Source organism: Taudactylus pleione, unplaced genomic scaffold (assembly GCF_031769625.1).
Source record: "Taudactylus pleione unplaced genomic scaffold, aTauple2 ptg000053l, whole genome shotgun sequence".
NCBI classification, from domain to species: Eukaryota; Metazoa; Chordata; class Amphibia; order Anura; family Myobatrachidae; genus Taudactylus; species Taudactylus pleione.
In genome coordinates, this window is record NW_028284455.1 from 20,833,556 (window position 1) to 20,861,390 (window position 27,835).

General features: G+C 45.4%; 2 protein-coding genes across 6 annotated transcripts in view; one reads left to right on the top strand and one right to left on the bottom strand.

The window, feature by feature from the left end:
- Positions 1-695, bottom strand: part of NGLY1 (N-glycanase 1) — a 40,518-nt gene extending 39,823 nt beyond the window's left edge. The window contains exon 1 of one of the 2 annotated variants that reach the window (XM_088462740.1): positions 391-692. In XM_088462740.1, the coding sequence (XP_088318866.1) occupies positions 391-617 (227 nt within the window). In that variant the 5' untranslated portion in view covers positions 618-692. Of the gene's footprint in view, positions 1-390 lie in introns of both variants that reach the window. The other variant, XM_088462741.1, reaches the window with a different exon arrangement.
- On the top strand, positions 359-27,835 carry OXSM (3-oxoacyl-ACP synthase, mitochondrial). Of its 4 annotated transcripts, none has more exons than XM_088462742.1 (3): positions 359-672; positions 11,860-12,873; positions 27,370-27,835. In XM_088462742.1, exons 2-3 carry the CDS (start codon positions 11,891-11,893, stop codon positions 27,770-27,772), a joined length of 1,386 nt encoding a protein of 461 aa, XP_088318868.1. In that variant the 5' UTR covers positions 359-672; positions 11,860-11,890; the 3' UTR covers positions 27,773-27,835. The 4 variants fall into 4 exon arrangements, with proteins under 4 accessions (XP_088318868.1, XP_088318871.1, XP_088318872.1 ...); XM_088462745.1 differs by having other exon boundaries at positions 672-742; XM_088462746.1 differs by lacking the exon at positions 359-672 and adding an exon at positions 765-856.

Consider the following 27,835-nt stretch of genomic DNA (forward strand, 5'->3'; position numbering starts at 1 on the left):
GGAGTCCTGCAAAGTTATCATTGTAGAGGCAGATTGCTGACAGTCTCTGTTCACCCGAAGGTGACGGATTGGTTCTACATTCTATGTGTTCACTTCTGTACCAAAATAATAATGAAACCATTTATTAAGACATAAAAACCTTTAACATGAGATTTAGGAAAAGGAACCAGCAGCCCTGGAAGTAACGTTATGTAGCACAGACAGAGCAATGACAGAGCCTGAAAGCTTTGCCTACTATAAGGTAAATGCCCTCACACTGGCTGCCAGTAGTGCTGTCGACTCCGCCGTTATTACTATAGTGACATATAACAGTGATATTACATGTCAGAGTGACGTCACAACGCCGGAACGCATGAGACGGTGTGTGATACCCCAGCGCAGCCGCCTCACCTTAGTATATTGTCGGCGTAGGTGAGCAGCAGCTGGGAGGCGTCCATGAAGACCTGCCGCCCGTTCTGACAGAGCTCGGTGAGAGCGGAGGAGGAATCGCTGGCAGCAGCAGCCGCCGCCATGACTGGTTCCAGGCCGAAGCAGCAGCAGGGACGCCTGTAGTACAGGGAAGCGGTGCATGCACACAGCGCAGGGCCGGATGTGAGCACCAGTGAGTGCACACCCATCTCTCCTTCCCTCACTTACAGCCGGAATACAGCCACCACAGCAACCTGCCCGCAGGTACAGTGATCATCACCCGGCCGCCCTTCTTTCCCTCTTCCCGGCTCTGTTACTAAGGCTCTCTCATGCTGTGAGTGCACATTAGCGCTACAGGCTTCCTATTGCATTAGTTAGAGCAGGGCTTCTCCAGTTCTCAAGTGCCATCAACAGGTCATGTTTTGTGGATTTCTTTAATTCTGCATAGGTGAGTTAATTTTGCTGGGTCAGTAATAATCCCACCATCTTTCACAAGAAATTCTCAAATCATGACGACTTGGGTAGGAATGAACATTGATGGTTAACAGCTGATTGCTGATGGATTTGTCATTGATGGTAAAGATCCAATGGTTCTAGATAGCATAGAAGCATGCAGTGGTCTTTGTCCTCCCTGGCGCCGTACATGGAGCATAGCTATGCGCCCCTTGCTCCAACTCTGATTGGTTCACTGACCGGTGAGTAAAGGTGGCTACTAACGGCACGGTATTTTAAACACTATTACCATTTTCGACTGATTGGAACAAAGTATCTTTAAAATCTGCTGTGTGTGGGCACGATAATGATGCCGATGCGTGCTCCCGCTGTTCGTTGGTCAGGTCTGTGAACTTTTCAACACACAGAAAGATCACGACCTGTCTTTCACGATTTTACACACATCCTTCCATCCGACGATTTCATAGACTACAAATGATTTGTCGTCACTTTTCATAGCCACTCCCCTCCACCATTTTGTGCTAGCTGATGTGGAGACAGCAGATGCATCCCGAGGTTATTTGCTGCCAAATGATTTATCTTTAACGATTTGCAGTCGTTAACCGCCCATCTATATCATATGTACAATCGTTCCATGTGTACGCACAATATCGTTTGTCCGGGAGTGTTCAGGAGTTCATCGTTACCTGTGTAGGGGCCTTAAAGGTGCCCACACACATACCGATGTGCACACGATCAGCCGATGTGTACGATTTCCCTTGAATATCTCCCCGGCAGCTCTGCACACGATCTCCACACGATATGCAGACAGTTTGGTGTCCAATCTTCATACGATCTCTCCTGCATGCAGACTTTCACAGTGCATCGGGTCCTAGATTGTCAGATCTGCCCTACAGCATGGCAGATCTGAAGATGCCATGTGCGACCAGCGGGGACATGCATTGCATTGTGATCGTGAGTGGGGACTCACGATTTCCTCACGATTTTGGCATATTTTACACGATCGTTCGTTCCAATACATCGGAATTGGCCAGATCGGGTAAAATATCGCTATGTTTGCGGGCAGCTTAAGAGAGCATAGATGATCATGACCATCAGTGGGAGAAACCATTGATGATTTCTTAACACCAAGGTTAACCACCAATAGCACCATCGATGGTTAACCCACCACAGGCCATCCCTAGTCTTGAGAAAACTTGAGGGTTGAGTACCAATGAGTTTGATGGGTGGAGGTGCAATCAATGATAGGATGTTGGATTGGGGATACCAATAACTCTGCCAATCTCACAGTATGTACCCTCTCTGCACACATTACAAATATTGCTCACTCCCTGCTCTAGAAAAGCCTTAGTCAACATTGTGGGGGGTCAATTAAATTTTTGCAGCAATGGCCGCACTTTATGGCAGCCCGAATTCGCATGAAAGTGCTCGCAGCCCCATAGGGCCCCGAGGGATGCAAGATGCGGTGCCATTACCGGTGTTTTAACGCCGTGGCAACGGCACATCGCACCCATCGCAAATAACTGGATTGAGCCCTGTGTCATGCAATGCCGATGTTGATCAATTTTGTTTTTGCTAGTGCGTTAAAATCCCTAAAAACTCCTATGGTGTATGCGTTCCACAGAGTGTATGCAGAAAAGCACTGTTGCGACTGAGATTAACAGGGAGTGATGTATTATAGCGGCACGCATCGTGCTGATATAATACTTTCTGCTTCACCTCTTTACCGAGGCGAAGCACTACCGACAAGATGTAATAACATCTCGTCTGCCGGAGTGGGGGAGAGAAAAATCCCCCCTCTGGTGATCCCTGCCAGAGCCCACAGTGCATCAGCCTAGTCCTGATGCGCTGTCTCACCTCCTGGCTGGCCCCACTGGGCATGCGCGAGATGGCGGCGCCTCAAGACGCTGCGGCTGCTGTTCTCACAGTTGGTTGATTGATATAAAAAATATAAAAATGTGAGTTTTCTTGCACTACAATTTCGCCGATACATTGTAATGTGGATGTGATAATACATTTTGATCACAAGTTCTCATGTGCAGCCTGGAGGCCAGCAGCTGCCGCAGCCAGGGACAGCCCTGTTCCTGCTGTGGTGATAGGGGAATGACAGCTGCAGCATAGGGGCATAGCGCCCCTGCCATTTACCACCCAACCCCACATTAATATATGAGGGAGAAGCGGTATCTGCGCACATAACGTGTGCTGATGTCACTAAACCCCCATATTGCGTTTATATTCCTGTGTGGTGACTGGGATGTCCATCTTATGGGCGTGTTGTGAGAGTGTTGCAGATGTGTCACTAAAGTGGGTACTCAGATGCTCAATCGTTTACTTTGGAGGCTATACTCAGGGCCTGATTCAGAGATGGATGCTAATGCGATCGCAGCTGCGATTACATACGCAATGCAGCAGCCAAAATATGCTAATGATAGCATAGATCACCAAAGCATAAAGACACCCACTACTGCCTTCTTATCTGCGTGCGAGGACGCATACCTGCATAAATATCGGTAACATCAATGCACATTGGCAGTCATCTTACCCTTGTGGCAGGTCTGACCTGCCACAGCCTTGGGTGCTCTTCTGACACGCAGAGCTGCATATGCAATAGCAGTGGATAATTTATGCACGCCCATGTAACGGCGTTTAAACGGAAAGGCACGTCCGCGTTTTTCTGACCATTCCCCGTTACAACCCCCAAACGCTGACAGCCTGTCAGTCACTTTGTGATGGGATCCACAATGCGTCTGCAATCTCAATGCGAACACTGCTCATGCACAGTTCCGCTTATACGCATGCACAATGGCGAATAATCGCTCGACCTGCGTGAAAATTGCATTAGCATCCATCTTTGAATTAGGCCCTCAGATGTCAAATCTACACCTGGGCTGGTGCAAGTTTTGATGGTGTGATTGATTTGTGTCGTCTACAGAAGCACCAGGTGGTATACCAACCCATGCACATTCAAACGCACAGTTGTACACTAGGGAAGGGCTTTGTAGCAGCATTTGCAAGTCACAGACGTATGACTAGCAATACATGCCACCTCGTCTGCGTCCCCCTCTGAATCAGGCACTATGAGTGCTCTGGATTTGTACAGCTTTGCCTGAATACATACGAATCTAGTTTTTTTTCACTATAATGAACTTTCAGGTATGCTAGAAAAATATTTCTTAAAACTTTTCTCTTTTCTTTCCTTATTTTTCCATTTCTTTGTATTATTTTTTGCTTTCTCTGGTAAATTGTTTTGTTACAATAGCGTACTAAGTGGGGAATTCAATTAGGAGCATATACATTCGCCCGGCCGAATCTGCGCTGCAGCTGCCACGCTTTACAGCAGCGGGATCTCGCTCAAAAGTGTTCGCTACCACGTAGGGTAGTGAGCACTTTTAAGCGAATCGGGCATTCGGACAGACGGACGAAAGGTGCGAGACGGGCTGCAGGTGCTGGCGTTTAAACGCCATGGCAACGGCAATTCGCTCCCTTCACCTGTAATTGAATTCCCCCCTAGGAGTGGAATGCAGAGGAGGCTAATTAATAGGGTGTGACCACATGCACAATAAGTTGCAAACGTGCGTTTCCATATGTATTAACATCTGTAAATTAAAATAAGATATTTGTATTCTAGGAGGGATGTAGTCCGGAAGCCGACGGTCTAAATCCCGACCACCGGCTTCCAGACACTGTAATCCCGGCGTGGTACTAATGGCAGGCGTCAAAAACTCGACACCTGTCATTAACCAGACGCTGGAAGACCGACGCCCAGCATACCGAACGAAGGGCAGCCGCATTTAGGTTTAGGGCTCCCGGGGGGACTTAGGGTTAGGCACTCCCCGGGAGGGTTAAGCTAGGGGAAGGGGGGTTCGGGTTAGGCACCCCCCGGGAGGGATAGGGTTAGGCTAGGGGAAGGGAGGGTTAGGGTTAGACACCCCCCGTGAGACTTAGGTTTAGGCAGCGGGGAAGGGGGGGTCAGGGTTAGGCACTTGGGGGGGGGGGGGGGGAGGTTAGGGTTAGGCACCTCTAAGAGAGGGTTAGGGTAGGGAATCAGGTTAGCGATACTTACCTTTAGGACGATCGGGATTTTCACCCTTGCTGGGCAGCTGCTGTCGGGATTTGAACCGCCAGCCATGCGTCCGGCGGTAATACCACACCCTTCTAGGATATATGTGAAAAATGAGATTATTATTAATAAAAAAAATATATAAACATAAAGGGACCTATTTACTGGTGTTCTAACCAACATGGATTACAAGCCGTTATACTGTCAATTTTGGGATACTCTGGAACTAGACAGATCTATCTAAAAAAAAAAAACATTACTATTACTAATTTTCTAAAGGTACATAAAAACACAAAGTTGTCTATAAACACACACGCATATGTTACATGTAACAAATAACTGGATAAAGTTACATACATTAAAAATCTTGCAAGTGGGTCATATTAGTTTAAAAAAAAAACCTCTCTGAAGAGTGATGAAATGTGATGTCATCATGTTGGCATGTAATGACAGTTGGTGACCCCTCACAGCAGTGTCAGTGATGTAGTTTCCAGAAAGTTCCGGCCTAACACATCTACTGTGTCCAGGCAGTTCTGTTGTTTCCCATACTTATTCATCACACACCATCTCGTAATAAGTTTTGACACTCCTGAAAATCACCCAGTAATAATATCAAAACATTTTCCACAACCAAAAATGTATAGAAGAAAGTAAAACAGGTATGCACATGTCACGAATAGAAAGAGAATGACGATGAAAAGGAAAAAAGGTAATGCTAAGGATAATCTATCAGTGGTTCTCGAACTCTGGGCTTGATTCAGAGCCGGACGCTCTGACCAGAGCGCTCGCCCTGAATCAGTGCCCTCCTACCTAAAAATGGAGCGGCCTCCTGGCCGCTCGCATAGCTGTGGGTGACCACCCACAGCATATGCGAGCGGCCAAAAAGATGGTCGCGATGGTGAAGACCATCGTGACCATCGGGCTTGCAACGAGACCCTGCGGTAGGGTCTCGGTGACCGCAAGCCCTGGAGTGATTTTGACTCTATCAGAGCCAAAATCACTCCCACTGACATCACTAGTGATGTCAGTGGGGCTGACCCAGACGATAGGCGTTCCCATGGGAATGCCTCCGTCTGGCAGCCACGCCCCTGGCACGCCAACCATCGACAGCACGCCCCCTTTGGTGCGAGACCCGGAGCGACAACTTGGCTGTCGCTGTCCGGGTCTCGCGCATGCGCACGACGGAGCTCCCTCCGTCCTGCGCATACGCATTGGGGTAACATTGACTCGCTTGCGAGCGGGTCTGAATGACCCCCTCTGTCCTCAATACCCCACCGAGGTCACGTTTTCCAGGTCACCTAGTAGGTGCACAGGTGTAATCATTACACTGTGGGCACTGCATAAGGGGCACCACTACTAGGGGCACTGCATAAGGGGCACCACTACAATGGGCATTATGTGTAAGGGGCACTACTGCTGTGGCATTGTGTAAGGGGCACTACTACTGTGGGCATTGTGTATAAGGGGTGCAAATGGCATGGTTGAAAAGAGGCACTGCTGTGTGTCATATATGAATAAGGGACACTACTATGTGGTATAATGTCAATCGAGTTTGTGCCACTGTGCCTCTTAATTTGAATTGGGAATACTGTTTTTTTTTTTGTTTTGTTTTTTAAAGTGCCTGAGGGGGGGGGGGGGGGGTTTGAGTTCCACCACTTCTCTAGGACCACTATAAGCTCTGGTCTTGAGTATCGCGTTTGACAATCTGTGATCTATATAATAAATTCAAGTACTGATTAAACAAAGTAAGGAGGAAGGGAGAAAATGGGTGAGGGAGGGGTGCCGAGGAGAGAGAGGAGGAAAGAGGGAGAGAAAAAACCTAGGCAGCTCTGGGGACATCTAGTATTAAATACATTAAACTTATAATAACTGAAATTAAACCAATGTTGGTCGGGAATGATTCCATATTGTCAGGTTAAGAGTTACAGAATATACTTTCAAAGAGTTGTATTAATAACTAGTTATATAAATGAAGAAATAAAGAAAATAGAAGCTGATCTAGACTTGGCATTCATTTGAAGAAGAATTCTAGGTCAGTGTTTACATTTAGGGCCTGATTCAGAGGTGTATGCTAACCTTATGTTTAGTGCACATCTGTGATATTTGGAGGACTGCAGATGCGCAGGATGTGTACTGACTGCGCATCTGCAGCCCTCCATCTGCGAGTCCATTCGCAGTGTTTCCCAGCATTTGGGGGGCGGAGTGCGGGAGTCCCTGGCCACCGTTCCTGGAAACGGGGGCATGTCGCCCCCGTTTTGCAGGAGGGTCGCGGCCAGGGTCTGTGTCGATGGACGCAGATTTCCTGAACTCGTAAATTATAGGCTGAAGTTAGCTTCAGCTTACGCGGCCTGGCAAAAGATGCAATCATCGCGACCGATGGTTGTGATGGTGATCCGAGGGATTGCCTAGAAACGCTGCCAGTGCAGCAAGGAGGTGCGACATTGGCATACTTTCTCACAGCAGTTGCGTACGGCATCGATGCTGTGATGGCATTAGCGTACAACTCTGAATCAGACCTAATGATCCCCATGATAACCATTCCTGACTGTTCACAGTTTAGGGCAGTGGTCTTAATTTTGGTAGCTCACCTACAGTACTGCAGAGTCAACTAGGAGGAAGTGACCTCAGACGTGCTCCCCTGTGGCATCGGCGCTTTGGGTGGAGCCACAGGGAAGCACGTCAGGTGATTGCCGCAGCCTCTACAGCAATTACCTGATGTGCATTCCTGTGATTCCACACACGGCATCTACGCTACGGCAGAGCGAGTGACTCTTGCCCAGCCCTGCCGGAAAATCACACAGTAGCCCTGCCTATATATTTTGCTCCTCTACTGCACCTACCTCTTTGGAGCCGGTAATTAACAGTGAAATGTGCCTGTGTGTAAAATTGTTTTTATAAACTACAACAATATCACTGTAATAATTAAATCACTTTTTATTTTCTATGAAACATTTTTTTTTTTTCACTAAATTACCTTCAATTGTTCGGTTATTAGCGAGATTTTTTTTTTCTACAATTTTAGTAGGTCTTCAGGAGGTTTAATTTTTCCAAAGTCGCTCACACCTCAATTAACGTTGGAGAGCACTGGTTTAGGGTGTGTAAAAGCCCAGCTTATCCGGAATACTGCATGGAGCGTTTAAAGCATTGTATTGGATAACTATGGGCCTGATTCTGACGCGCTCGAAGCGGGTCGATGGTTAGGCAGTGTGCACTTCACTTGCTCGGGGCTCGCAGCAAAACGGGGCGGCTGTCGAGGTTGATCGACAGCTTGCCCTGTTTTGTAGGCGGGTCGGGGGGGTGGCTACACAAACGGAGGCATCCCCAAAGAAAACCTGTCGGTTGTGGGCGGTCCTACTGACAGCACACGTGATGTCAGTAGTGAACTTCCTGCTCTATTGGAGCGTACACACGGTCAGATTTGTCAGACTTGTCAGATTTGTCAGATGAACGATTGAACGATTAAACGATTTGAACGATTTGAACGATTTTACCAAAGTTTTGAACGATTTGAGCGATTTTTGACTGCATTAAAATGAATGGAATCGTCCAAGTCTGACTGCAAACACATCAGATATCAGAAATCGTTATCTGACCATCGGGAACGCGCATCGTTGATCGTCCATCGTTCAGGCATGTCAGATATGAACGATTTTCCTTCAGATATGAACGACTGAACGATTTTTAAATCGTTATCGTTCATATCTGAAGGAAAAATCTGATCGTGTGTATGCACCATATTAGAGCAGGAAGTTCACTGGGGCTTGCGGTGGACGAGACCCTACCACAAAGGTCTCGTTGCAAGCCCGATGGTCGCGACCATCGCCAGGCCGCCCGCACAAGCTGTGGGTGGTCAACCACAGCTATGCAAGCGGCCTGGAGGCGGATTTTATTAAAAAAAAAAAAAAAAAAATCCTCCCTGATTCAAAGCGAGCACTCGCAAATAGCGAGCGCCTCTGAATCAGGACCTATATCTACAGCCTTGAAGGATGTGTCTTTCTTTCTAAATGTAGATGCACACTTCTTTTAAAATTTGCAATGGCTGCGATATGCAGTTGCAATGGCACTCTAAATCACACATTTTAGTTTACAGCTGCATAGGGGTGCATATTAAAATACATGATTTAGGGGCTACCATAGGTGCAGCTAATGTGCACAGTACATCACACCTGAATTTGCACCCTTAACGTGTTGCCACTCTGCATTAAGCTATGATGCTGAAAGTTAAATATATAATGTAAGCCAAATTGAGCTTTATATACAGACTTCACAGAAAGATTTGCTACACTTTACATACATTTTTACACTGACTTCTGCTTTCACACACATTTTAAATATAACTGGATTGATGACAGTGTTACTGGGGCTATTTAACAATCCCTGAAGGGCTTCTCTTTCAGGGCTGGTCTTTGTTAGCTTACACTATCTGAATTTAACGTTGGCTGCCCACCGCCATGGGACAGCCCGACCAGAGAGTATCTTCTGATCCCTTCCTGGTGGATTGACCTGCTCATGATGGTGGCCGTGTGCAGTTGCATGGGCTGGGTCTATAGAAAGAAAGAAACAAACAAACAATGGAATCCAGTGGAACACTTGCTTAGTGCCTAGCAAGCACTTTTCAGGTCAAATTCGACCACATTGTATACTGCAGTGAAGCATTTAGATGTTTGGCGCCATTATAATAGTGTTTCAAATGCAATGTGCTTAGGATGTGAGGACAAACTGCAGGATCCCTGAAATCTGCTAAAAAGTTGAAATGTGGATTTGATATGAACTTTTTATAATTATATTGATAGCACCATCTGCTACAGCATTGCCTCCTTCTGAAGGTTGTGTCTATCACATGTAAATAGCATTCTTTTATAATGCCTATGTGTGAAAACCCTTTAAAGCTAGGGTATTCAGCATGCGGCCCTCCAGCTGCAGTGGCACTGCACATTCCAGCATGCCCTGCTACAGTTTTAACTAAACATGTGTGGTTCAGTTTTCCTGAAACATGAACACACCCAAACTTAGGGGTTCCAAGTTGAATCAAGTAAAAATTCAGAACCACTTTGGGGTTCCGAGTCCCTGTTCGGTTCTGCATGACTTGGGAGGAGTTGGAGTTTGGGAGAAGTGTGCACAGATCACTATGATCTGTGCAGGCTTCGTAGGGGTTTTTAAAGTCTATAAAGTGTGAATTTAACAAAAAGAAAATGACTTGGGGTCCCCCTCCCAAGCATATCCAGCAACGGGCTTTTTGAGCTGGCCCTGGTTCAAAAAATACAGGAATAAAAATGTGTAGGGGTCCCCCGTATTTAGTGAACCAGCACTGGACTCTTGGATCTGACCCTGGCCCTAAAAATATGGGGGAAAAATTTGCATAGGCACCCCCTGTATTTTTAGACCAAGCCCTGGGCTCTGTTAGTGGGCATGTAATGCCACAGCCAGGGGACACACTTGACGGGGTCCCCCGGCCAAGCATTCACCCCCCCCCCAACGAGTCAGCCAATGCCAGGGATTCCTGGGAAGGTCGGGCCCCCCCCAATTAAAGGGTCCCTTTTCTTTAGTGTACCCCAGGCCGGGGCTATCCCCCGCACCTTTGGGCGGTGGGTGCGTGGTTGATAGGTGTAAAGAATACATTGAAGGTAATATTGTCTTTTACATTACCACTACAGGTCCCAGCAGAGCCGGCCCTAGGCATAGACAAACTAGGCAAATTACTAGGGCATTTGGAAGCCTAGGGGCATGCATTCCAAGCCTAGAGCCAGCTCAGCTTGACAGCGGGCGATGGTGGGACCGGGACAGGTGGATGGCACCTCTGCTCATGCTGTCCTACCGCGATCGGAGCTCTCAGTTCAGCTCTGTTTGGGCGGCAGCTCATACAGCCGGCAGCAGCAGGTCCGGGGAGCAGAGACAGTGGGGGCAACCGGCAGTAACAAAAATCATAGCTGGAGGTGGACTGCTGGGCATGCCCAGTCACAGCAGCTCCTCCTCCCATGGCCCTTTGTGGAGTCCGGCAAGTTGGGGGTGGGGGCGCCAATGCTCTTGCTGGCACAGGGCACCAAAATGTATAGTCACAGCTCTGTGGATGAGTATTGTAATGGGTGAGGGGTGATGAATGTTGCTGGCTGCTGCTGTGATCTGTGCTGCTAGTTGATTAATGCTGTGCTGGGAGAGGGGTGCTGGGTCACATGCGGAACTAGCGATGGTGCGGGGGACACCACCCAAAATCTTGCCTAGGGCATCAAACTGGTTAGTGCCAGCTTTGGGTTGCAAGCCTCCCCCGCATGCCAGTACTTGGAGTACCACAAGTACCAGCATGCAGGACATTAGGGGTCCGCTGGTGCCTATAGTCCCCCTGTAAAATAAATATTAAAATGACCGTATGCACACACCAAATGTTTTATTCTTTTATCACACATGCACTCACCCCTACTCACACTACATACTTGACTTGTCCCTGGCGCCAGTTGAACCCCTTGTCCAGTAGGCATATCCCAGGTGAAGATCGGCCCTCTTCTTCAGTAGGCTTCCTTGGGTGAGAAAATAAACCGTGCACCCGAACCAGCCAGACATAGCAGAGTTAATGTCCATACGGTACATATAGAGCTGCTCCTAATTGTGACAGAACCCATATGTTCCTGCACTTGGAGCCCCGCCAGACATTTAGCAGCCGCTACCATGGTAACAGGCTACTGATTGGCTAAGAGATGGCCTCACAACCAATCCGCAGCAAAATCAACTATAGGGTATATAATTATTAACAGCAAGCAGCTATCTAGGTTTTTAGAATTATTTGACTGTTTGAATAATTGAACTTTTTGAAAACAAATCCCATCTTTAAATGCAGTCCTCTTTGGCACAATACAAGCTTTTGTACAACTTGCTTTTTAAATAAAATTGTTTGGACTACAGCTTGTATATATTTTATCTGGTGTTTTTTATTTCTCCCTTTCTAGACAGTGCTAGAAGTAGAGCACAGGACCACTCATGACTTTCCAAGTGAGAGGGGTAATTAGAACATGTCAACTCCACCATTTATTACTAAAACATTTTAAAATATTTTCTCTTGAAAAAAGAGGTTTGTATACTAATGAAGCTCAAAAGTCTCGTCGACGAGTTGTTGTAACTGGTATTGGAATAGTGTCACCTTTAGGTGTTGGCACCCAGTTGGCATGGGATCGTCTCATAACAGGAAAAAGTGGAATAGTTGCTCTACAAAGTGATGAATATCAAAATATCCCTTGTAGGGTAGCTGCTCGTGTACCAAGAGGTAATGGAGAGGGAGAGTACAGTGAAGAATTATATGTTTCAAGGTCAGATGTTAAAGCAATGTCACCTGCCACGATTATGGCTTTAGCTGCTGCAGAGCAAGCAATTGTTGATTCCAACTGGATTCCAAAGACTCAAGAAGATCAAGAATCCACAGGAGTGGCAATAGGCATGGGAATGGTTCCTCTCGGAGACATTACAGAGACTGCCATCCTCTTTCAAACAAAAGGATATAACAAAGTCAGTCCCTTTTTTGTTCCAAGGATCTTGATCAATATGGCAGCAGGACACATCAGTATCAAATACAAACTCAAAGGACCGAATCATGCGGTTTCAACAGCCTGCACAACTGGAGCCCATGCTATTGGAGACTCATTTAGATTTATCACTCATGGGGATGCTGATGTAATGGTGGCAGGTGGAACAGAGGCATGCATTGGCCCTTTGTCACTTGCTGGCTTTGCAAGAGCCCGAGCACTTAGTACAAGCTACAACGCAGATCCCCAGAAGGCATGTCGACCCTTCCATCCTGAACGAGAAGGTTTTGTAATGGGAGAGGGAGCAGCTGTGTTAGTATTAGAAGAATATGAACATGCACTGGCAAGAAGTGCTAAAATTTATGCTGAAGTCTTAGGCTACGGATTGTCAGGGGATGCTTGTCACATAACTGCGCCAAGTCCAGAAGGTGATGGAGCATTCAGGTAAATGGCAAAATTTCAAGCACACTCAATCTATGAAATAGCTGACAATTTTAAGCTTTAGTAATCTCCTTTTTGTAAAGGTTAAAAGAAAAGTGTAGACAGCTGGGGTCAATAATCTGATTAATTTTCATGTACTTTATTTCTACCAAAACCTTGTTTTCTGTCCGTGCATATAGTTTTATTAGAAGCTGACTAATCTGAAGTGGAACAATGAACACCTGTTATTCTAAGATGTTGAACTGATAATTTAGCTGGTGTTTGGACCGCAATGGTGTATCTGTAATGATTGCAAGGTCTGAGGGCACATTGGTCAAGGGAGCCCAGTGCCACACACTCTATACCCAGAATAGACCTTGCTGTGTGCTGTCCGGGTCCCACCTTCCCCCTTACTGCCAGCAGCCGTAATGGTGATGGCAGTCTCTGCCACTGTGCCAGAGCCTTTGGTATCTTATGTGCATGTGCCATCTTCCCAAAAATATTGCAGGAACGATGGAGCCGCTGGAAGAAGTTATGGGGAGGCCAGCTTACTTTGACATTTTATTTATGATAGACAATAAATAAGAATAGTGTATTTACATTTAATGCTTTGAGTAGCTAATGATTTGGACATTTTTTTCTGGATAAAGAGGCCATGCTGTCTAAATAGACTTCAGTATGATCGCTTCAGATCTCCCTTTTCCACAGCAAGCCCAATTCCTGTAAATGTATTTATTTTAAAATATTAAAGACCACATTAAGACTAAAGAAACACACTGTAGAGCGATTCTCGGTGATGTTTGCAAATGCGCACATGGCCAAGAATTATGGTAGCACATCATTGCAGATTTACTTGTACATCTCTAGGCTGCAAAGGAAATTGGTGATGTTTGTGGCTTGAGTTGCCGGCGTTTGGACTGTTTTCACACCACCATTAGTGACTAATAATTCTTCCCATCTCATTGAAAGCTGTGCGTGCGTCTCGTTAATGTATCGGTTATACCGTCATAACAACACGGCTATTACACTGCTATACAGTACTGTATGTGTACTGATTTGCGTCCCATTCAACAAGCTTCTGCGATACTATTAAAAAGATTAGTTGTGCGAACATGCAACATGCAAATACACTGCGTGAACGTGATTGGCCCCTTGTCTGGGATATCCATCCACTTCTACAGTATAGTATTCAGTAGTATAAATTTCATCAGTGGAACGTTTGCAACCCAGCGGTTAAGCGGTGTATTACATGCCGTGGTTTCTCTTGCGTTGTAGAATGCCACACTACAGCCATCACGCAACGTTCCAAGGAGCGACTCAGAAGCCTGAATGTCATGCTATGAGCAACAAACTAGCTGGACCCATCTGTACTGAGCAGAATCACCCTTTTTTCTATTACTGTATTATAAGGGCACAGTTGTGCTCTTATATTAAGGCTGAATCGAAAAAAATTGATTTCTCCATAGAGAATTCCAGAGGGGTGGGCATGGTGTTTAAGGGGCTACACCTCAAAAGCGGAGGTACTGAGCTGAAATTTATCAAGGACAGGTAGAACTGTCGCTCGGTGCTGCATACCAAACTACAGGGCAAAACCATAAAAGATGAGGATTTGGGAACAATCTAAAGTTCCAACTGTCAGCTTTTTCTGACACTCAGGACCACTTTTCTGCTGTTCTCTCGGGGGGATTTTTGGGAAGGCATAACTCAGGATAGGGGGCGAATTTAGACTTGGGGTTTCTTTTATTAGGTAGCTATTGTTCCAGGGTTGGGCCTTTTGGGGTTCAGGTAATTGAGAAAGTTAGTTATTAAACTATTACCTCACAAATCTGCCGTTATAGAGATAGGAAGTTTCAATTCCTTGCGCAGTCTCAGTAGGAGCTGTCAGCAGGTGTACTCACTGTGGCTTCACTTGTTCACTTGGGTGGACCAAGATGGCTGACCTCTGCGAGCGGAAGCGGGGGCCGGGAACAGGGGGGAAGGTAGCCGGTGTTTGCTGTGCCCAGGACCCGGGGGGATGTAGCGGTTGTTAGCTGTGTTTGAGACCCAGGGGAGAAAGCAGGCAGCCTAGGCGGGATGGGTGGCGGGCAGTAGGACCTGGTGGAGGTAGGCAGCGGCAAATGCATGCTCGTGAAGCCTGCATCTGTGTGTAAAAAAAATGTAACGTATAAAAAATGCTGATTGTGCAAAATACGTAGGACAAATGACGTAGGGGTCCCCCATATTAAGCACAACCAGCACCAGGCTAATCAGAACCAGTCCTGGTTGCCGAAATACGGCGGGACAAAAGACGTAGGGGTCCCCTGTATTCAGCGCAACCAGCACTGTGCTCTGAGCTGGTTCTGGAAATGCAGGGGGAAAAAATGAGTAGGGTTACCAATAGGGGGTTAAACCCCCCTTTCTTTTTTTTTTTTTTTTTTCTTTTTTTACTTGGTATGACCCCTCCCTTTCATGCACCTGAAAAGAGTACCACCAGATTGATTGAGCAGCTGCAATTTTTTTGTTTGTGGTTATGAGATGCATGAATGAGCCAGCATTAGCGGGGCATGCTGGTTCTAGTAGTGCTAGTTGGAATTCCCAGGGGTGACTCCCAGGTAAGCTGGCTCTCAATTCGGATGCATTTGTGTATGTGCCTTTATCATGAGGCCTTACATTTGCCAAAAATATATATGTGCCTTTATTATGAGGCTTTAATTGGCATACATTACATTTGGGGTGAGCGTTTGGGCGTAGGGCCCCCGAGGCCACTCTGGCTTGGCCTCCCGAGGGCATCACCACTTAATACACACAGTTACTTTTCACATCACCTTTTTATGTTTGTTTATTATTCATGTAATTTTTCACATATATTTTAACCCCTTAACACTTAGTAATTACTTGCACACTTCTATACTTTACACTGCACTGTCACTCTTTTTCCATTTTTCGTGTGATGCCCTGGGGGGGTCCTGGACTGGACGTTATTTTGGGGTGCTCTGCGCCCTGGACGTGAACCGTTTAGTGTAGGGACTGCTAGTGACAGAGAAGCCTTGACGAGGCCTAGCAGCATCCCATGTATTTGCAAATGCATGCAACTAATATCTCTGAAATTCTATTACCATATAGTGTTCATATATTGTTGCTAGTATAATTCAGTGTGCTGAGGAACAATAGGGGGTTAAACCCCCCTCTCTTTTTTACTTGGTATGACCCCCTCCCGTTCATTCACCTGAAAAAAGTTCTACCAGATTGATTGAGCAGCTGTCATTTTTTTGTTTGTTTTTATTTTTTTGTTCCCCTGTATTTTCCAGAACCAGCACCTGACTTTTCTAGCGGAGTGCTGATGCCACACCCAGGGGAGCCCTTTCACCGGGCCCCCCAGCCGAAGCATCAACCCTGAGCGCTAGTGAGTCCAAGCCGGGGATCCCTACGCTGATAGTCCGGGGCTATCCCCGGCACCCCTGGGGCAGTGGGTGCCGGGTTGATAGTGTAATGTGGTGTAAAAAACAGAAGTATAATATGGTCTTCCCCCACATTTTGGTACTTGGAGAACCATAAGTACCAGCATGCGGGGTATTACGGGCCCGCTGGTACCTGTAGTTTCACAGCAAAAGAAATATTAAAATAAACAGGACGCACACCGTACAAAGTAAAAGTTTATTAAACACACATGCGCACACACATGTACACATACATGTATCCCTGTAGCGATCGGTTCACTTCTCCAATAGATTGTCCATAGGATACCTGAAAAAAAACAAACAAAACATACTCGCCTTCGGTCCTCTTCTGTCCAAACTAGGCAAACCCTGGGCTTGGCAAAACAAAAAAACGAATAGCGCGGACCCACGGACATTAGTACTGTCCTACAAGAACAGTACTACCCAAATGAGAGCATGGAAACCACGCCGCTGAGCGCTCATTGGATGAGAGAGGTGAGCCTTCCGCCTCTCAGCCAATCAACAGTTCTCACCATTGACTTCAATGGTGAGAACCACGCAATAAAATAGCGCCTCAGTGCCAGTTTTTTTATTTAAGGATGGCCGCCGCGAGCAAATCATGGCTCGCAACGTCATCGCTCTGCCCCCTCAGCTGGTTTATATGAAGTCAGCGCAAGGCGCTGCCAGGCCATTCCATTGGCGGGGATGCAGCAGTGAAGAGCTGCTGAAGAGAGAAGACGCCGGGGAAGTCCTGGGGCAGGTGCCCCCCAGATGAAGGTGCAGCACAATAAAATAATAAAACAAGCTGTCTGTTGTTTTTGTTTTTTTTACTATAGGTACCAGCCGGCCATTAATGCCCCACTTGCTGGTACTTGTGGTACTCCATTTACGTTTTTTAATATTTATTTTACCCAAGTTCAAATTTTAACACAGATGCATAGCTGGATCTCACTGATTCCTCCATGCATCTGTGTCTTATTTTCTCAGATGCATGCCCAGCGCCAGTGAGCACCTCTGTCACCCACTGATACCCCTGTGCACTGCTCCACCACTGTCACTGGTCCGCACCCCGCTGCTGCCCCGCACTCCTGCAGCCCGATCCCACAGCCGTCTCTCCCTGTGCATCTCCAAAACACCTCGTGTGTGCCAGCCTTCCTTTACCTGCGCTACTGTACATTTTGTTGCCCTTCCCCCCCCCCTGCAGGTGGCCCGGTTTGCTCCTCCGAACCCTGGTAGTTAATAAATTGTAAAAAAGCAGTGCAATTCTGTAGACAAAAAACCTTACCATTTCACATGTCCGATTAAGGCTTCTTAGACATGATCTGAAATTTCACAAAACCTATTGAATTTCTGCGACTCAAACTTCAAAAAGCAATGAAATTATGATCATTAAGACTGACGCCTTAATGGATGTGTTCTTTGCGTAATACACATGTGTATGCCATCATACTTTGTGGTTAACTGCAGATTCAGTACTCTCACAGAGTGAGATTGCTGTCACTCACAAAATGGTGGAGCTGCTAATTCACAGAATTGTGTGCTCATTGGAATACACATAGCTGGTGCATTTCGGAACAAAGAAAATCGTTCCAATTTTCTATTGAATATATGCAAAAATCCATTCAATCTGTTAAAATTGCTTGCATGTTGACGTTGATATCCTATCCATTATCCAGTAAAACATTGCTTATGTGAAAAATGTTCACAACCATATGCCACCTTGGGCAAATTTGAATATTGTAATTCATAAGTCCTGTTTGTTCCAAAACCAAGGTAATTTAAAATGTAGAGAATATGAAGCTGGTTTTATACCTATATTGTTGTATATGAATGATGAATATTACAGCGCTAATACCCTTCGTACAACTCCAAAAAAATCTTAGTTGTATTCATAAATTATAACCCTAAATAAAAACACCTGTTTAATGTGTACAGCACTCCCCAACAGTATGGGTGTTGGCTCAAGCAGTATAGATGTAACAGTGGTGATCTGTTACTAATGAAAATTTAGAGAGGTGAAACTGCATTCCAGCGCCCTCTGCGCTTAAACAATTCTAGTAATGAGGTAGTTATCTAAAGTGCAGAAATATGTAACACATATAATGCTGTAACAAATATATCACAATATCTAAAGCTCAGTGTTTAAAAAAAAAAGTATAGATCTATACCAACAAAAGTGCAGTGTGCAAGGAAGGTAAATAAATACTTTGGAATAATAATACACTTAAATTTGTGCAAATTGGCAACAACTATAAATATATATAAATAAAAATTTCATAGGACTAGAAAAAAATGTATAAAAGCAATTTATTACGAATATATCTAAATACATAAGGTATACTGTTGTGTGTGTATATATATATATACTTAAAAAAAAAAATTAGAGTCTAATTACTAAATATAAAACTACTTGCTGCATAAACCACGTAAAGCTAAAGGTATCTGTATAATTTGACAACTATTACAACGTTGACAATAAAATTTTCGGCACCATAATGTCGAGCACAGTATTCCGACATGGTAGTAATCAGCGGCGACTCCTTACCTGTCTGGCGTCTGCAGTGCACATCCTCCTTCACCTCCATTGCCTAAATCAGGGGGCGTGACTTAAGCCAGTAGCTGCTGCTAGGCTAGCAGACAGGCTGGCTGGCTTTCAGGGGCTGCATTAGCTGCAGCCCCTATGAGCCAGATAGGGCTGCCGTTATAGCAGGGGAGTTGCTTCCCGTGGGTAGCCCTCTCTCTGCTATTGCAGTCCGGACTGGCAGTCCCAGGGGGAGATAACACCTCCCCCTGGCACTGCCTGTCTAGCTGTGATCAGCAGGGTAGTGCTTCCAATGAGAAGTCACTACCACTCCTGCTAGCCTAGTCAGTCCCCGCGGGTGGGGGTTTTTACTGGGGGGGCTGTAGTCCCGCAGCCCCTAGGTAAAATCCACCACTGTTAGTAATTTTAAAACGTGGTAACATGATGGTAAAGCATCAAGATTAAAATTATAGTGCCGACCACAATGCTATAACTAATGTATAGTGTCTCGGTGGCGACACTAGGGTTGGTGTCACTAAGTGTGCATTAGAAAGGGGCCATGTGTCACACTCCCATTCTTGTCATGCTGGTGGCTTGCCCAGCGCTTCCAGTACAGTGAGGATGACACGTCATTCATAATGGCTACTCAGGGACACCAAAATAGCATAGCAGCTCAGCTATTTTGACGTCGCCCCCTCGGATGGTGTCAACAAGTGCGGTCTGCTCCCCCGCTAGTGACACCATTGACTTGTCTACATACTGTGCTCAACATTACATTGCCGACAATGTGATTGTCAACTTTGTGACCGTCGCATATTTATCTACCACCTATTCTAACTTATGGGTGCGCTTAAAGAACCCCTCTGTCCCACTGTCACTTTAGCATGGCAGCTGCTGGAGGTAACTCCTTTAATAGGCATATCTCTCCCAGCCTTTGCTCGCTTGTCTGATATGACTGAGCAGAAACAAAACAGAGCACCACAGGACAATCACTGCTATTCAGGTGTGTTTCCTTAATGAAATGAGTGTATACAAGTAAACAAAAATTATTTGAAAAGTGCTGCTACAACAATTAAGTCCACTGTGTATGTGAAAACGGGATGTAGTTTAAATGTCGACAGACGGGACGCCGGAATCCTGCAGCCCGGCAAAATGCTGATGCTGATATCCTGAAGGGGATCAGGATAATGGCGTTGGCATCGCGACCACCGGAATCCCGAACGAAGGATCCGGGTAAGTAGCAGCGCATTAGCCGGGGATGGGGTTGTTAGGTTTAGGGACCCCCAAGGGGGAAATTAGGGTTAGGCACCACCTTGGGAGGGTTAGGTTTAGGGTACAGGAAGGAGGGGTTAAGGTTAGGCATCACTGGGGGGAGGTTAGGGTTAGGTACCCCCCTGGGTTGGTTTAGGATTAGGTACCACTAATGGTGCGTACACACGGTACACTATGAACGATAACAATATCGTTCAACTATGTATCGTTCATATCGTTCATTTTTTTTTTGCAGTGAACAACCAACGATGCGCGTTCCCGCATGAACGATAACGATATCTATGATCGTCCGTACATGCAGGCCAACTTACACAATATTGTCAACTTTGCCTGTTCAGAGATGTGGCAGGATGACTTCGCTGAAAGATATCTTTCAAGTTGTTGGTGGTACAGATTGTACCGTGTGTATGCAGCTTGGGGGGGGGATTATTTAATTTACTTGTGTACATATTATATTATGTCATACACCTCTATAGCACTGGTTTCTAATTTGGTTTGGGAGTCCGAACCCCACTTTTCAGGATTATGGAGTACTTTAAAAATAGAGACTCTGTAAGGTCTGTATTGTGACATCCTGAGTACTTCTTTTGTTACAGAGGCTAGGGACTACAGAAGATGATTTGAAGTGGGCAGGTGAGCTGAGCCCATTCTATCTTTTGTTATCAAAATCTACTTATGTATGTAATGACACACAGTTATTTTATATATTTGTTCAAAGTACTAGACTACTTTTGTAGCCACAGGACAATAGCAGAATACAGAGCAAAAATAAAGTGCTTGGTACAACCTGACCTTCCTTGAAGGGGGTGCCCACTTTTAACTTTGTACATTGGACCTCATTCAGAGCCGCTCGCTCTGAATGAGGGCGGCCGTTTTTTTTTTTTTTAGCTGGCCTCCTGGCCGCTTGCTAAGCTGCGGGTGACCACCCACAGCTTTTGCGAGCGGCCAGGTGATGGTGGCGACCGATGGGCTTGCGACGAGACCCTTGTGGTAGGGTCTCGTCTGCCGCAAGCCCCAGTGAGCTTCCTGCTTCCTCACTCGTGATGTCAGTAGGGCCGCCCACAAACGGCAGGCGTTCCTTCAGGAACGCCTCCGTTTGTCCACCCACCCCTCCCCGCCTACAAAACGGGACGAGCTGTCGATCAACATCGACAGCCGCCCCGTTTGTAGCGAGCCCCGGAGTGAGTGAATTTCTCATTCGCTCTGGGTCTTGCGCACGCAGTGCCCCACCATCGACCGCTTGCGTGCGTGTCTGAATGAGGACCATTGTCCATACAACTCTTGTCTTTAGTCTGTTGCCGGACTTTTCACCGTCATCGCTGGTTTCAAGTGCGAAAAAGTATTGCGCGTATCCCCGTATTCCATTCCAATTCGACAAAAACGGGACCCAGCGAAACTCAAACAGGTGAAAAGTCCTGTTGTTTTTGGGGAAATCACCCTGACACCCCCCAAAAGATGCTATAACATGGGGGTTCACTATGGGTACCCCCAATTAGCCCTGCTGAAGGTATTTGGGGTCTTTGGATGGTCTCAATAGACGCGATTTAGCATCTTTGGGACAGGGGTGAAGAATAGCATTTAGCAATTTTTTGGGGGGAAAATAAGTAGTTCCATCAAATTTGAGGTACATGAAAATGGGTGCAAGCATATTTTGAAGTTGCTAAAGTCCAGCATTAAAAAGCACCAAAAACGCACCTTCAGCAAACACCTGCAATCAAAAATACACCTCCCCCGTACTTGCAGAGCCCCTCCCCCCAGAGGCTATTTTGCTAGTTTTTGTATTTGTGCCCCCACTTTTTTTGCCCATTTTTTCAAAGTGCTTTTTTGGGGTGTCCTTTGTGGGGTTTTGTGCGTTTTTTGACACAGCGTCAGGGGGGTGTTCCCGCAACATTGCACCCCAAAACCCCAATTCTGCACTCTTTTCTGCCGGGTATTCATAGGCGAAACTTTTTCACCTATTACATTGCGTTATCGCTCCGGCGAAAAGACGCTACAATTGAATACGGGGATAAGTTGAAACCGGTGAAAATGACGTCATTAAGGAAAAAGTATCACTGAAACACTTTTCGATGAACACCATTGTGGTATGTTTAAATCATCTAATTATTTAGGGCATTTTCTTCAGATATTACTCCTGGTTTACATTAAAGGAGTTACTGTTTTGTATTGATTTCTGTATTCTCCTAATAATCATACCCATGTACTATGAGCACTATTGCTGTATCTGAGACATTCTGTTGTATGTATGCTACATGTTTCAATAAAATTATTATTCAAAAAAGAAAGTGAACATGCAAGACAGCACACAGAGGCCCTGATGCAGATCTGCACGGAAATGCAGATATTTACGCAGATAGAGCGATTGTTTGCCATTGCGCATGCGTGAGAGCTGTACTGCACAGAGGATTCAATCACAAAGTGAGTGGACAGGTGGTCAGCGTTTGGGGGAGGTAACGGAAGGTGGGTAGGCAGATACAAGCGTGTCTGACTGTTCAAACGTTTCCTGGGCATTGTCAGACGGATCTGAGAAGGCAGCAGAGGGCGTCCCTGTGCTTGAGTAAGCTTTGGAGACATTCGCATATTTTCGCTATTCCGATCTGTAATAGATAGCTGCGATGGCATTTGCATGCTGATCTGAATCAGGCCCAGAGCTCAGTAAATGTGAGGGAAGAAGATAATCATAAAAACCATAAACCTGGTACATCACTGTAGGCGGGGTACAAAAATCAAGTACTGGAACATCCAAAATGGCAGTTGCTTCTGTTTGAGCCCGTCAGGGAGAGAAGGTCCATGAGGAGACCAGGAACATAAGCCTGCCAGGACCCAGTTCCTAGATGGCGGTCAGGAGGAGCCCCTCTGCCATCCTAGTCCCTAGTGGAGTCATACAGTCAGCAGTAAGGCCCTCATGACATGGCCTCCACCACCCTGTCCTTGGCAGTCACTGCACAGGAAACCTGGTCACTGCCTTCCACAGCCATGGGAGTGAGTTTCTTAGCAGTGCAAGTACTGCTATGGCATCTTCAGCCTTTGTCTCTAGCTTTGTGCGGGGCTTCTCTACAGCAGTCTTCTAGAAGTTTAAAAAAAGAAATAGAAATTGAAGAGAAACTAAATAAGCTAATACTGCATCTGCAACACCTAAAAAAAGCTACCACTTTCCAGGGTAATTCAATTTAAAGCTTTTAGCAGGTGTGGGAATGAGCTAAAGGCAAGCTTTAAAACTTTTGCAATCCTGGGTACATCACTATACCCTAACATTCTAGTATGTTCTAATCGATGAATAGTTTTATGCCGTGGTCTCCAACCTTAATTGAGGTATGAGCTAGTTTAGAAAAATGAAACTTCCTGAAGAGCTATTAAAATTGTAGAAAAAAAAAATCTGTCTAACAAACGAACAATTGAAGGTAATTTAATGAAAATGAAAAAAAAAAATGTTTCATAGAAAATAAAAATGCATTTAATTACTACAGCGATATTGTAGTTTGTAAATAAAATTTAAGCACAGGCACATTTCACTGTTAATTACCGGCTCCAAGCAGGTACGCGCACTAGAGGAGCAAAACATATAGGCAGGGTTGCTGTGTGATTTTCCGGCAGGGCCGGGTGGCAGTGACTCGTTCCGCCGTAGCGTACACTCCGTCTTTGGAACCACGGGGAAGCACGTCAGGTGATTGCTGTAGAGGCTGCGGCAATCACCTGACGTGCTTCCCTGTGGCTCCACTCATGGTGTCCATGCCACGGGGGGAGCATACAGCAGAGGTCACTTCCATCTAGTTTACTCGGCAGTACTGCAGCTAGGTGAGCTATCAGAATTAAGACCGTGAGCTACAGGTTGGAGACTGCTGGTTTTATTTAATATCTTTATGTACATAAATGTGATTTCACAGTAAACACACAGCATTGCTCAATGATAATGACATGACTTCCATTTTGGAGTGCGTAACTAGAAAACCATTGATGGCACACAGCTCTGCAGTTGGCATCCTATAGAATTCAGTGATGAGGTCTACCTATATGCTAGGTGTGGTGGTGTGTTTTTGTTTTGTTTTTTTTGTACCTGCTACCTACAATCCTTTATGTAGTCAGGTTGTACATCTCTCCCTGAAAGAACGTGAAGGATTCCTGTTTTAGTGAATTCTGTGTCCTCTGCAGACCCTGCACTTGGTAATTGTATAGGAATTCTTTTGCATACTATAATAATCTCATATATCAGTGCTTAAACTTGAGATGCCCTGTACCCTGTAGTCCTTCTAAAATCGGTATTGTATAGCTTAGCCTTGCATGCCAGCTATTGCATACAAATGTCTGCTGTTTCCGTGGAAACAAGACTTTCACTTTTTTTTTGCTGTTTTAATTGGCTCTGTTCAATGGTTCATAGAACCTTCACTGATAACCACAGCAGAATAAAAAATTCAGTTCTCAAAAAGCACCAATTTTTCTTAGAATATTCGCCTAGGAATAAATCTATAACTCTAAGAATCTACAAGGAATCGAAGCTTTCAGGATAATGAAAGCTTTTAGCAGCTTTCATTTTATTGAAGGAAGAGTTACTTCTGAAAATCATTGTTTTCTTTACTCTCAGTCTAATGTTAGATAGGTGAACATGCCGTGGCTTGCATCCTGATCCTTATGCTGGGTACACTCTGGCAGATATATTGGCCGACCAATTGATCGGCCAATATATCTTGTGCGCATCGGCCAGTGTCTACCAGCGATATGTCTGTGAACGACATCGTTCACAGACATATTGTGTCGACTGTTCTGCACAGACGAGGTTTAATATATCTGGAGATATATTGGGGCATCGTGCTGTGTGTACCCAGCTATAGAGTACAAATAAACATATGCACATTTATTTTACTTACAATGATTACATTATAGAATTATTGTTTTATTAACCAGACTTGACGGGCCCATACACTTGAGACACAAATCTCCGTTCTGCCGACCCAATCCACGGATTGGAATTGGCAACCAAAACCGCAGATTCGTGGACATTGATGATTTGCCATCCATCGGTGGATCGGGGAAGTTCTATGTTAAAAATTCCCGACTCACCGATTCAGACTATTTCCGAGTCGGCATTACACCAATCCCGACTCGGAAATAGTCTGAATCGGGTTTCTTGGCATGGTGGTCGACGGGTATTACCTGTGAGGCCACTGTGGCGGGGGGCGTCTGGCGGTGGTGCTGGTGTGTGGAGAGGGGCATTGGCTGTGCGTGGTTCTGCGCGGGCATACTGTCACGTTGGGCTGGTGAGGCCTGGCAGCGCTTCCGTTCCATTTGGCATGGGCGCCGCCATCTTGTCTCCAGCCACATGATTTGCTCACCAAATCCTGGTTTGTCACATGCTCTCTCTGGCCAGTCACTGCACAGCACTTGTATTTAGGGAGGTTCAGAGCCTCACTTCATTGCCAGTTCAACGTGTTTCTCAGCATAGCTGAGAGTTCCCTGTGCTCACCACCTGTTACCTGTGAAACTCTACCTGCCTGCCTGCTTGTCTGCTCCAACCCCGCTGGACTACCCTGCATCCTCCATTACCTTCCCCTTGCCTGAGTACCTGAGTCCTGCTGTTCACCCTGCACCTTGCCTCCACTGACACTCTGCTGGATATTTCTTCCTCAGTCTGCATTTCTCATTAATCAGTCACCACCTGGACAGTTCCCCTTGTCTGCCACTACCTGGACATTTTCTATTAACCAGTCACTACCTGGACATTTTCTATTGCCTGTCACTAACTGGACTTTTTCCTATTTGCCTCACAGCTCCCAAGTGCACTTTAGTGCTATACCCGGACTTTATGTTTTACCACATTCATGTCTGTTAAGCCACTCATTAAAAACTCCACATTTACTTTTAAACCTGCTTCAGTGTCTGCTCCTATTACCACCCCTGGTCCACAACAAAACCAGAACCTCACAATTGGGAAATCAAGATCTTTCAATAAATTGAATATTCCCGATCCAGTGTGTTAATTGATTGTCTTAAATAACTTATACCCGGGATCAGTCAATAAGTCCGACCGCTCAAAGTGTAAATACTGTTTTACCTGCACTTTAAGTTGGTCAAATATAGAAGCCAGGTATAATGCAGATTGACAATATGTTGGGGTCAGACGTTATAGTAAGTAGATATTTCCCGTAGCTGTTGGCTATTATGGCCACTCGGGTCCACGTTCTGAAGGTGGCTCTACCCCGCCGTCGGCTGTAGGTTTCACACCTGTCAGCTGTTTAGCCGCTTTGGTCCTCGGTCTGTAAAAGGCAGACCTCCGTCATGCAGCCCACTGGTTTCGCCCCCGTCAGCTGTTTAGCCGCTTAGGTTCCCGGTTTGAATGCGGCTGAGAACCGCCGTGCAGCCCGTTGGTTTTTTGTATAGGATGGTAAGTTCCTCCCAGGGTACATACATACACCTACACTGCAGTGTCTTTTTAGAGAAGGTTCAAGCTGCTCGGGACCGCGGTCTATCGGCAGATTATTTCACCAACAGGACCTGCCGGCTCCAACAGCTTCAATGATAGGTCTCCATTTACTAACGAAACATAAGGGGTTATGCCACCTTTCTGCATTTAATAAGCAGCGGTAATCTGCATGGCACAATACTTTTGGGATATGGTAGGATTGTATAGGAATCTGGAGCTAGAATGAAATGTGGTAATCTGAGTTATGAAGTTTGTGTATTAATGATATTAATGTGTATCTTGGTGCACCAATGATACGCTGTAATTTGTGTTGTAGTAGTTTTAGTAACTTGTTTAATGATAAGTTGAGGTGATGCACAAAGGGTAAGGAATTGTAGATGTGTAGTTACTTGAAGCATATATGTGTTTAGGCATTGCTGTGATTTATTATATAGATTTCATGTTGGACTCTAATTGGTGAACCTTGTGGTTTTGTTTTAAGGACTGATTTATATAGAATAATATTGGTGGTAGTCACAGTGGTGTTTATATGCATATTGTGAAATAGGTCATAGATGAGGAATAATGCACTATAGAGATGCTGTGTGCTGCGGGGATATTGCCTGTGTATGCTGGGACACACGTGTTATCCATTGGCTGCACAATGTATAAATATTAATAGTGATAGCAGCATACAATGTGATTAGCTTTGTAGAATGAGAAGTGTAGCTGGGATAGTTCTAATACATATATCATAGGTTGTGGAGACAGAACATTGATTACAATGGTGTCTGTCTTATACGATTGCATTTGTGGGGTGGGTGAAAGAAAATAATCACAAGGCTGATGTGTTACAAAATGAAAACTGTTGGGAAATGTTATTTTTAATGATGTGTGTGTTTTTCTTTGATAAATAGGTGCATGAGGGCAGCCATTAGAAATTCCAGAGTACAGATTGAAGATGTGGACTACATAAATGCTCATGCCACCTCCACTCCTCTCGGGGATGCAGCCGAGAACAGAGCTATCAAAAGGCTGTTCAGAGAACATGCATATTCTCTAGCTGTATCTGCAACTAAAGGTGCTACAGGTCATTTGCTTGGCGCTGCCGGTGCTATTGAAGCCGCCTTCACAGTTCTTTCCTGTTACTATGGAATACTACCACCTACTCTAAACCTTGATAGAACTGAGCCCGAGTTTGACCTTAATTATGTCCCTCTTAAAGCACAAGTTTGGAAACCTGGAAAGAGACGTGTAGCTTTAAGCAATTCATTTGGCTTTGGAGGAACGAATGCAGCGTTGTGTTTTGGGAATTTGTGAAATGTATATTTTTTATTTTTACGTTTGTCCAGAATAAATATTAAATATACTTGCAAACATAAA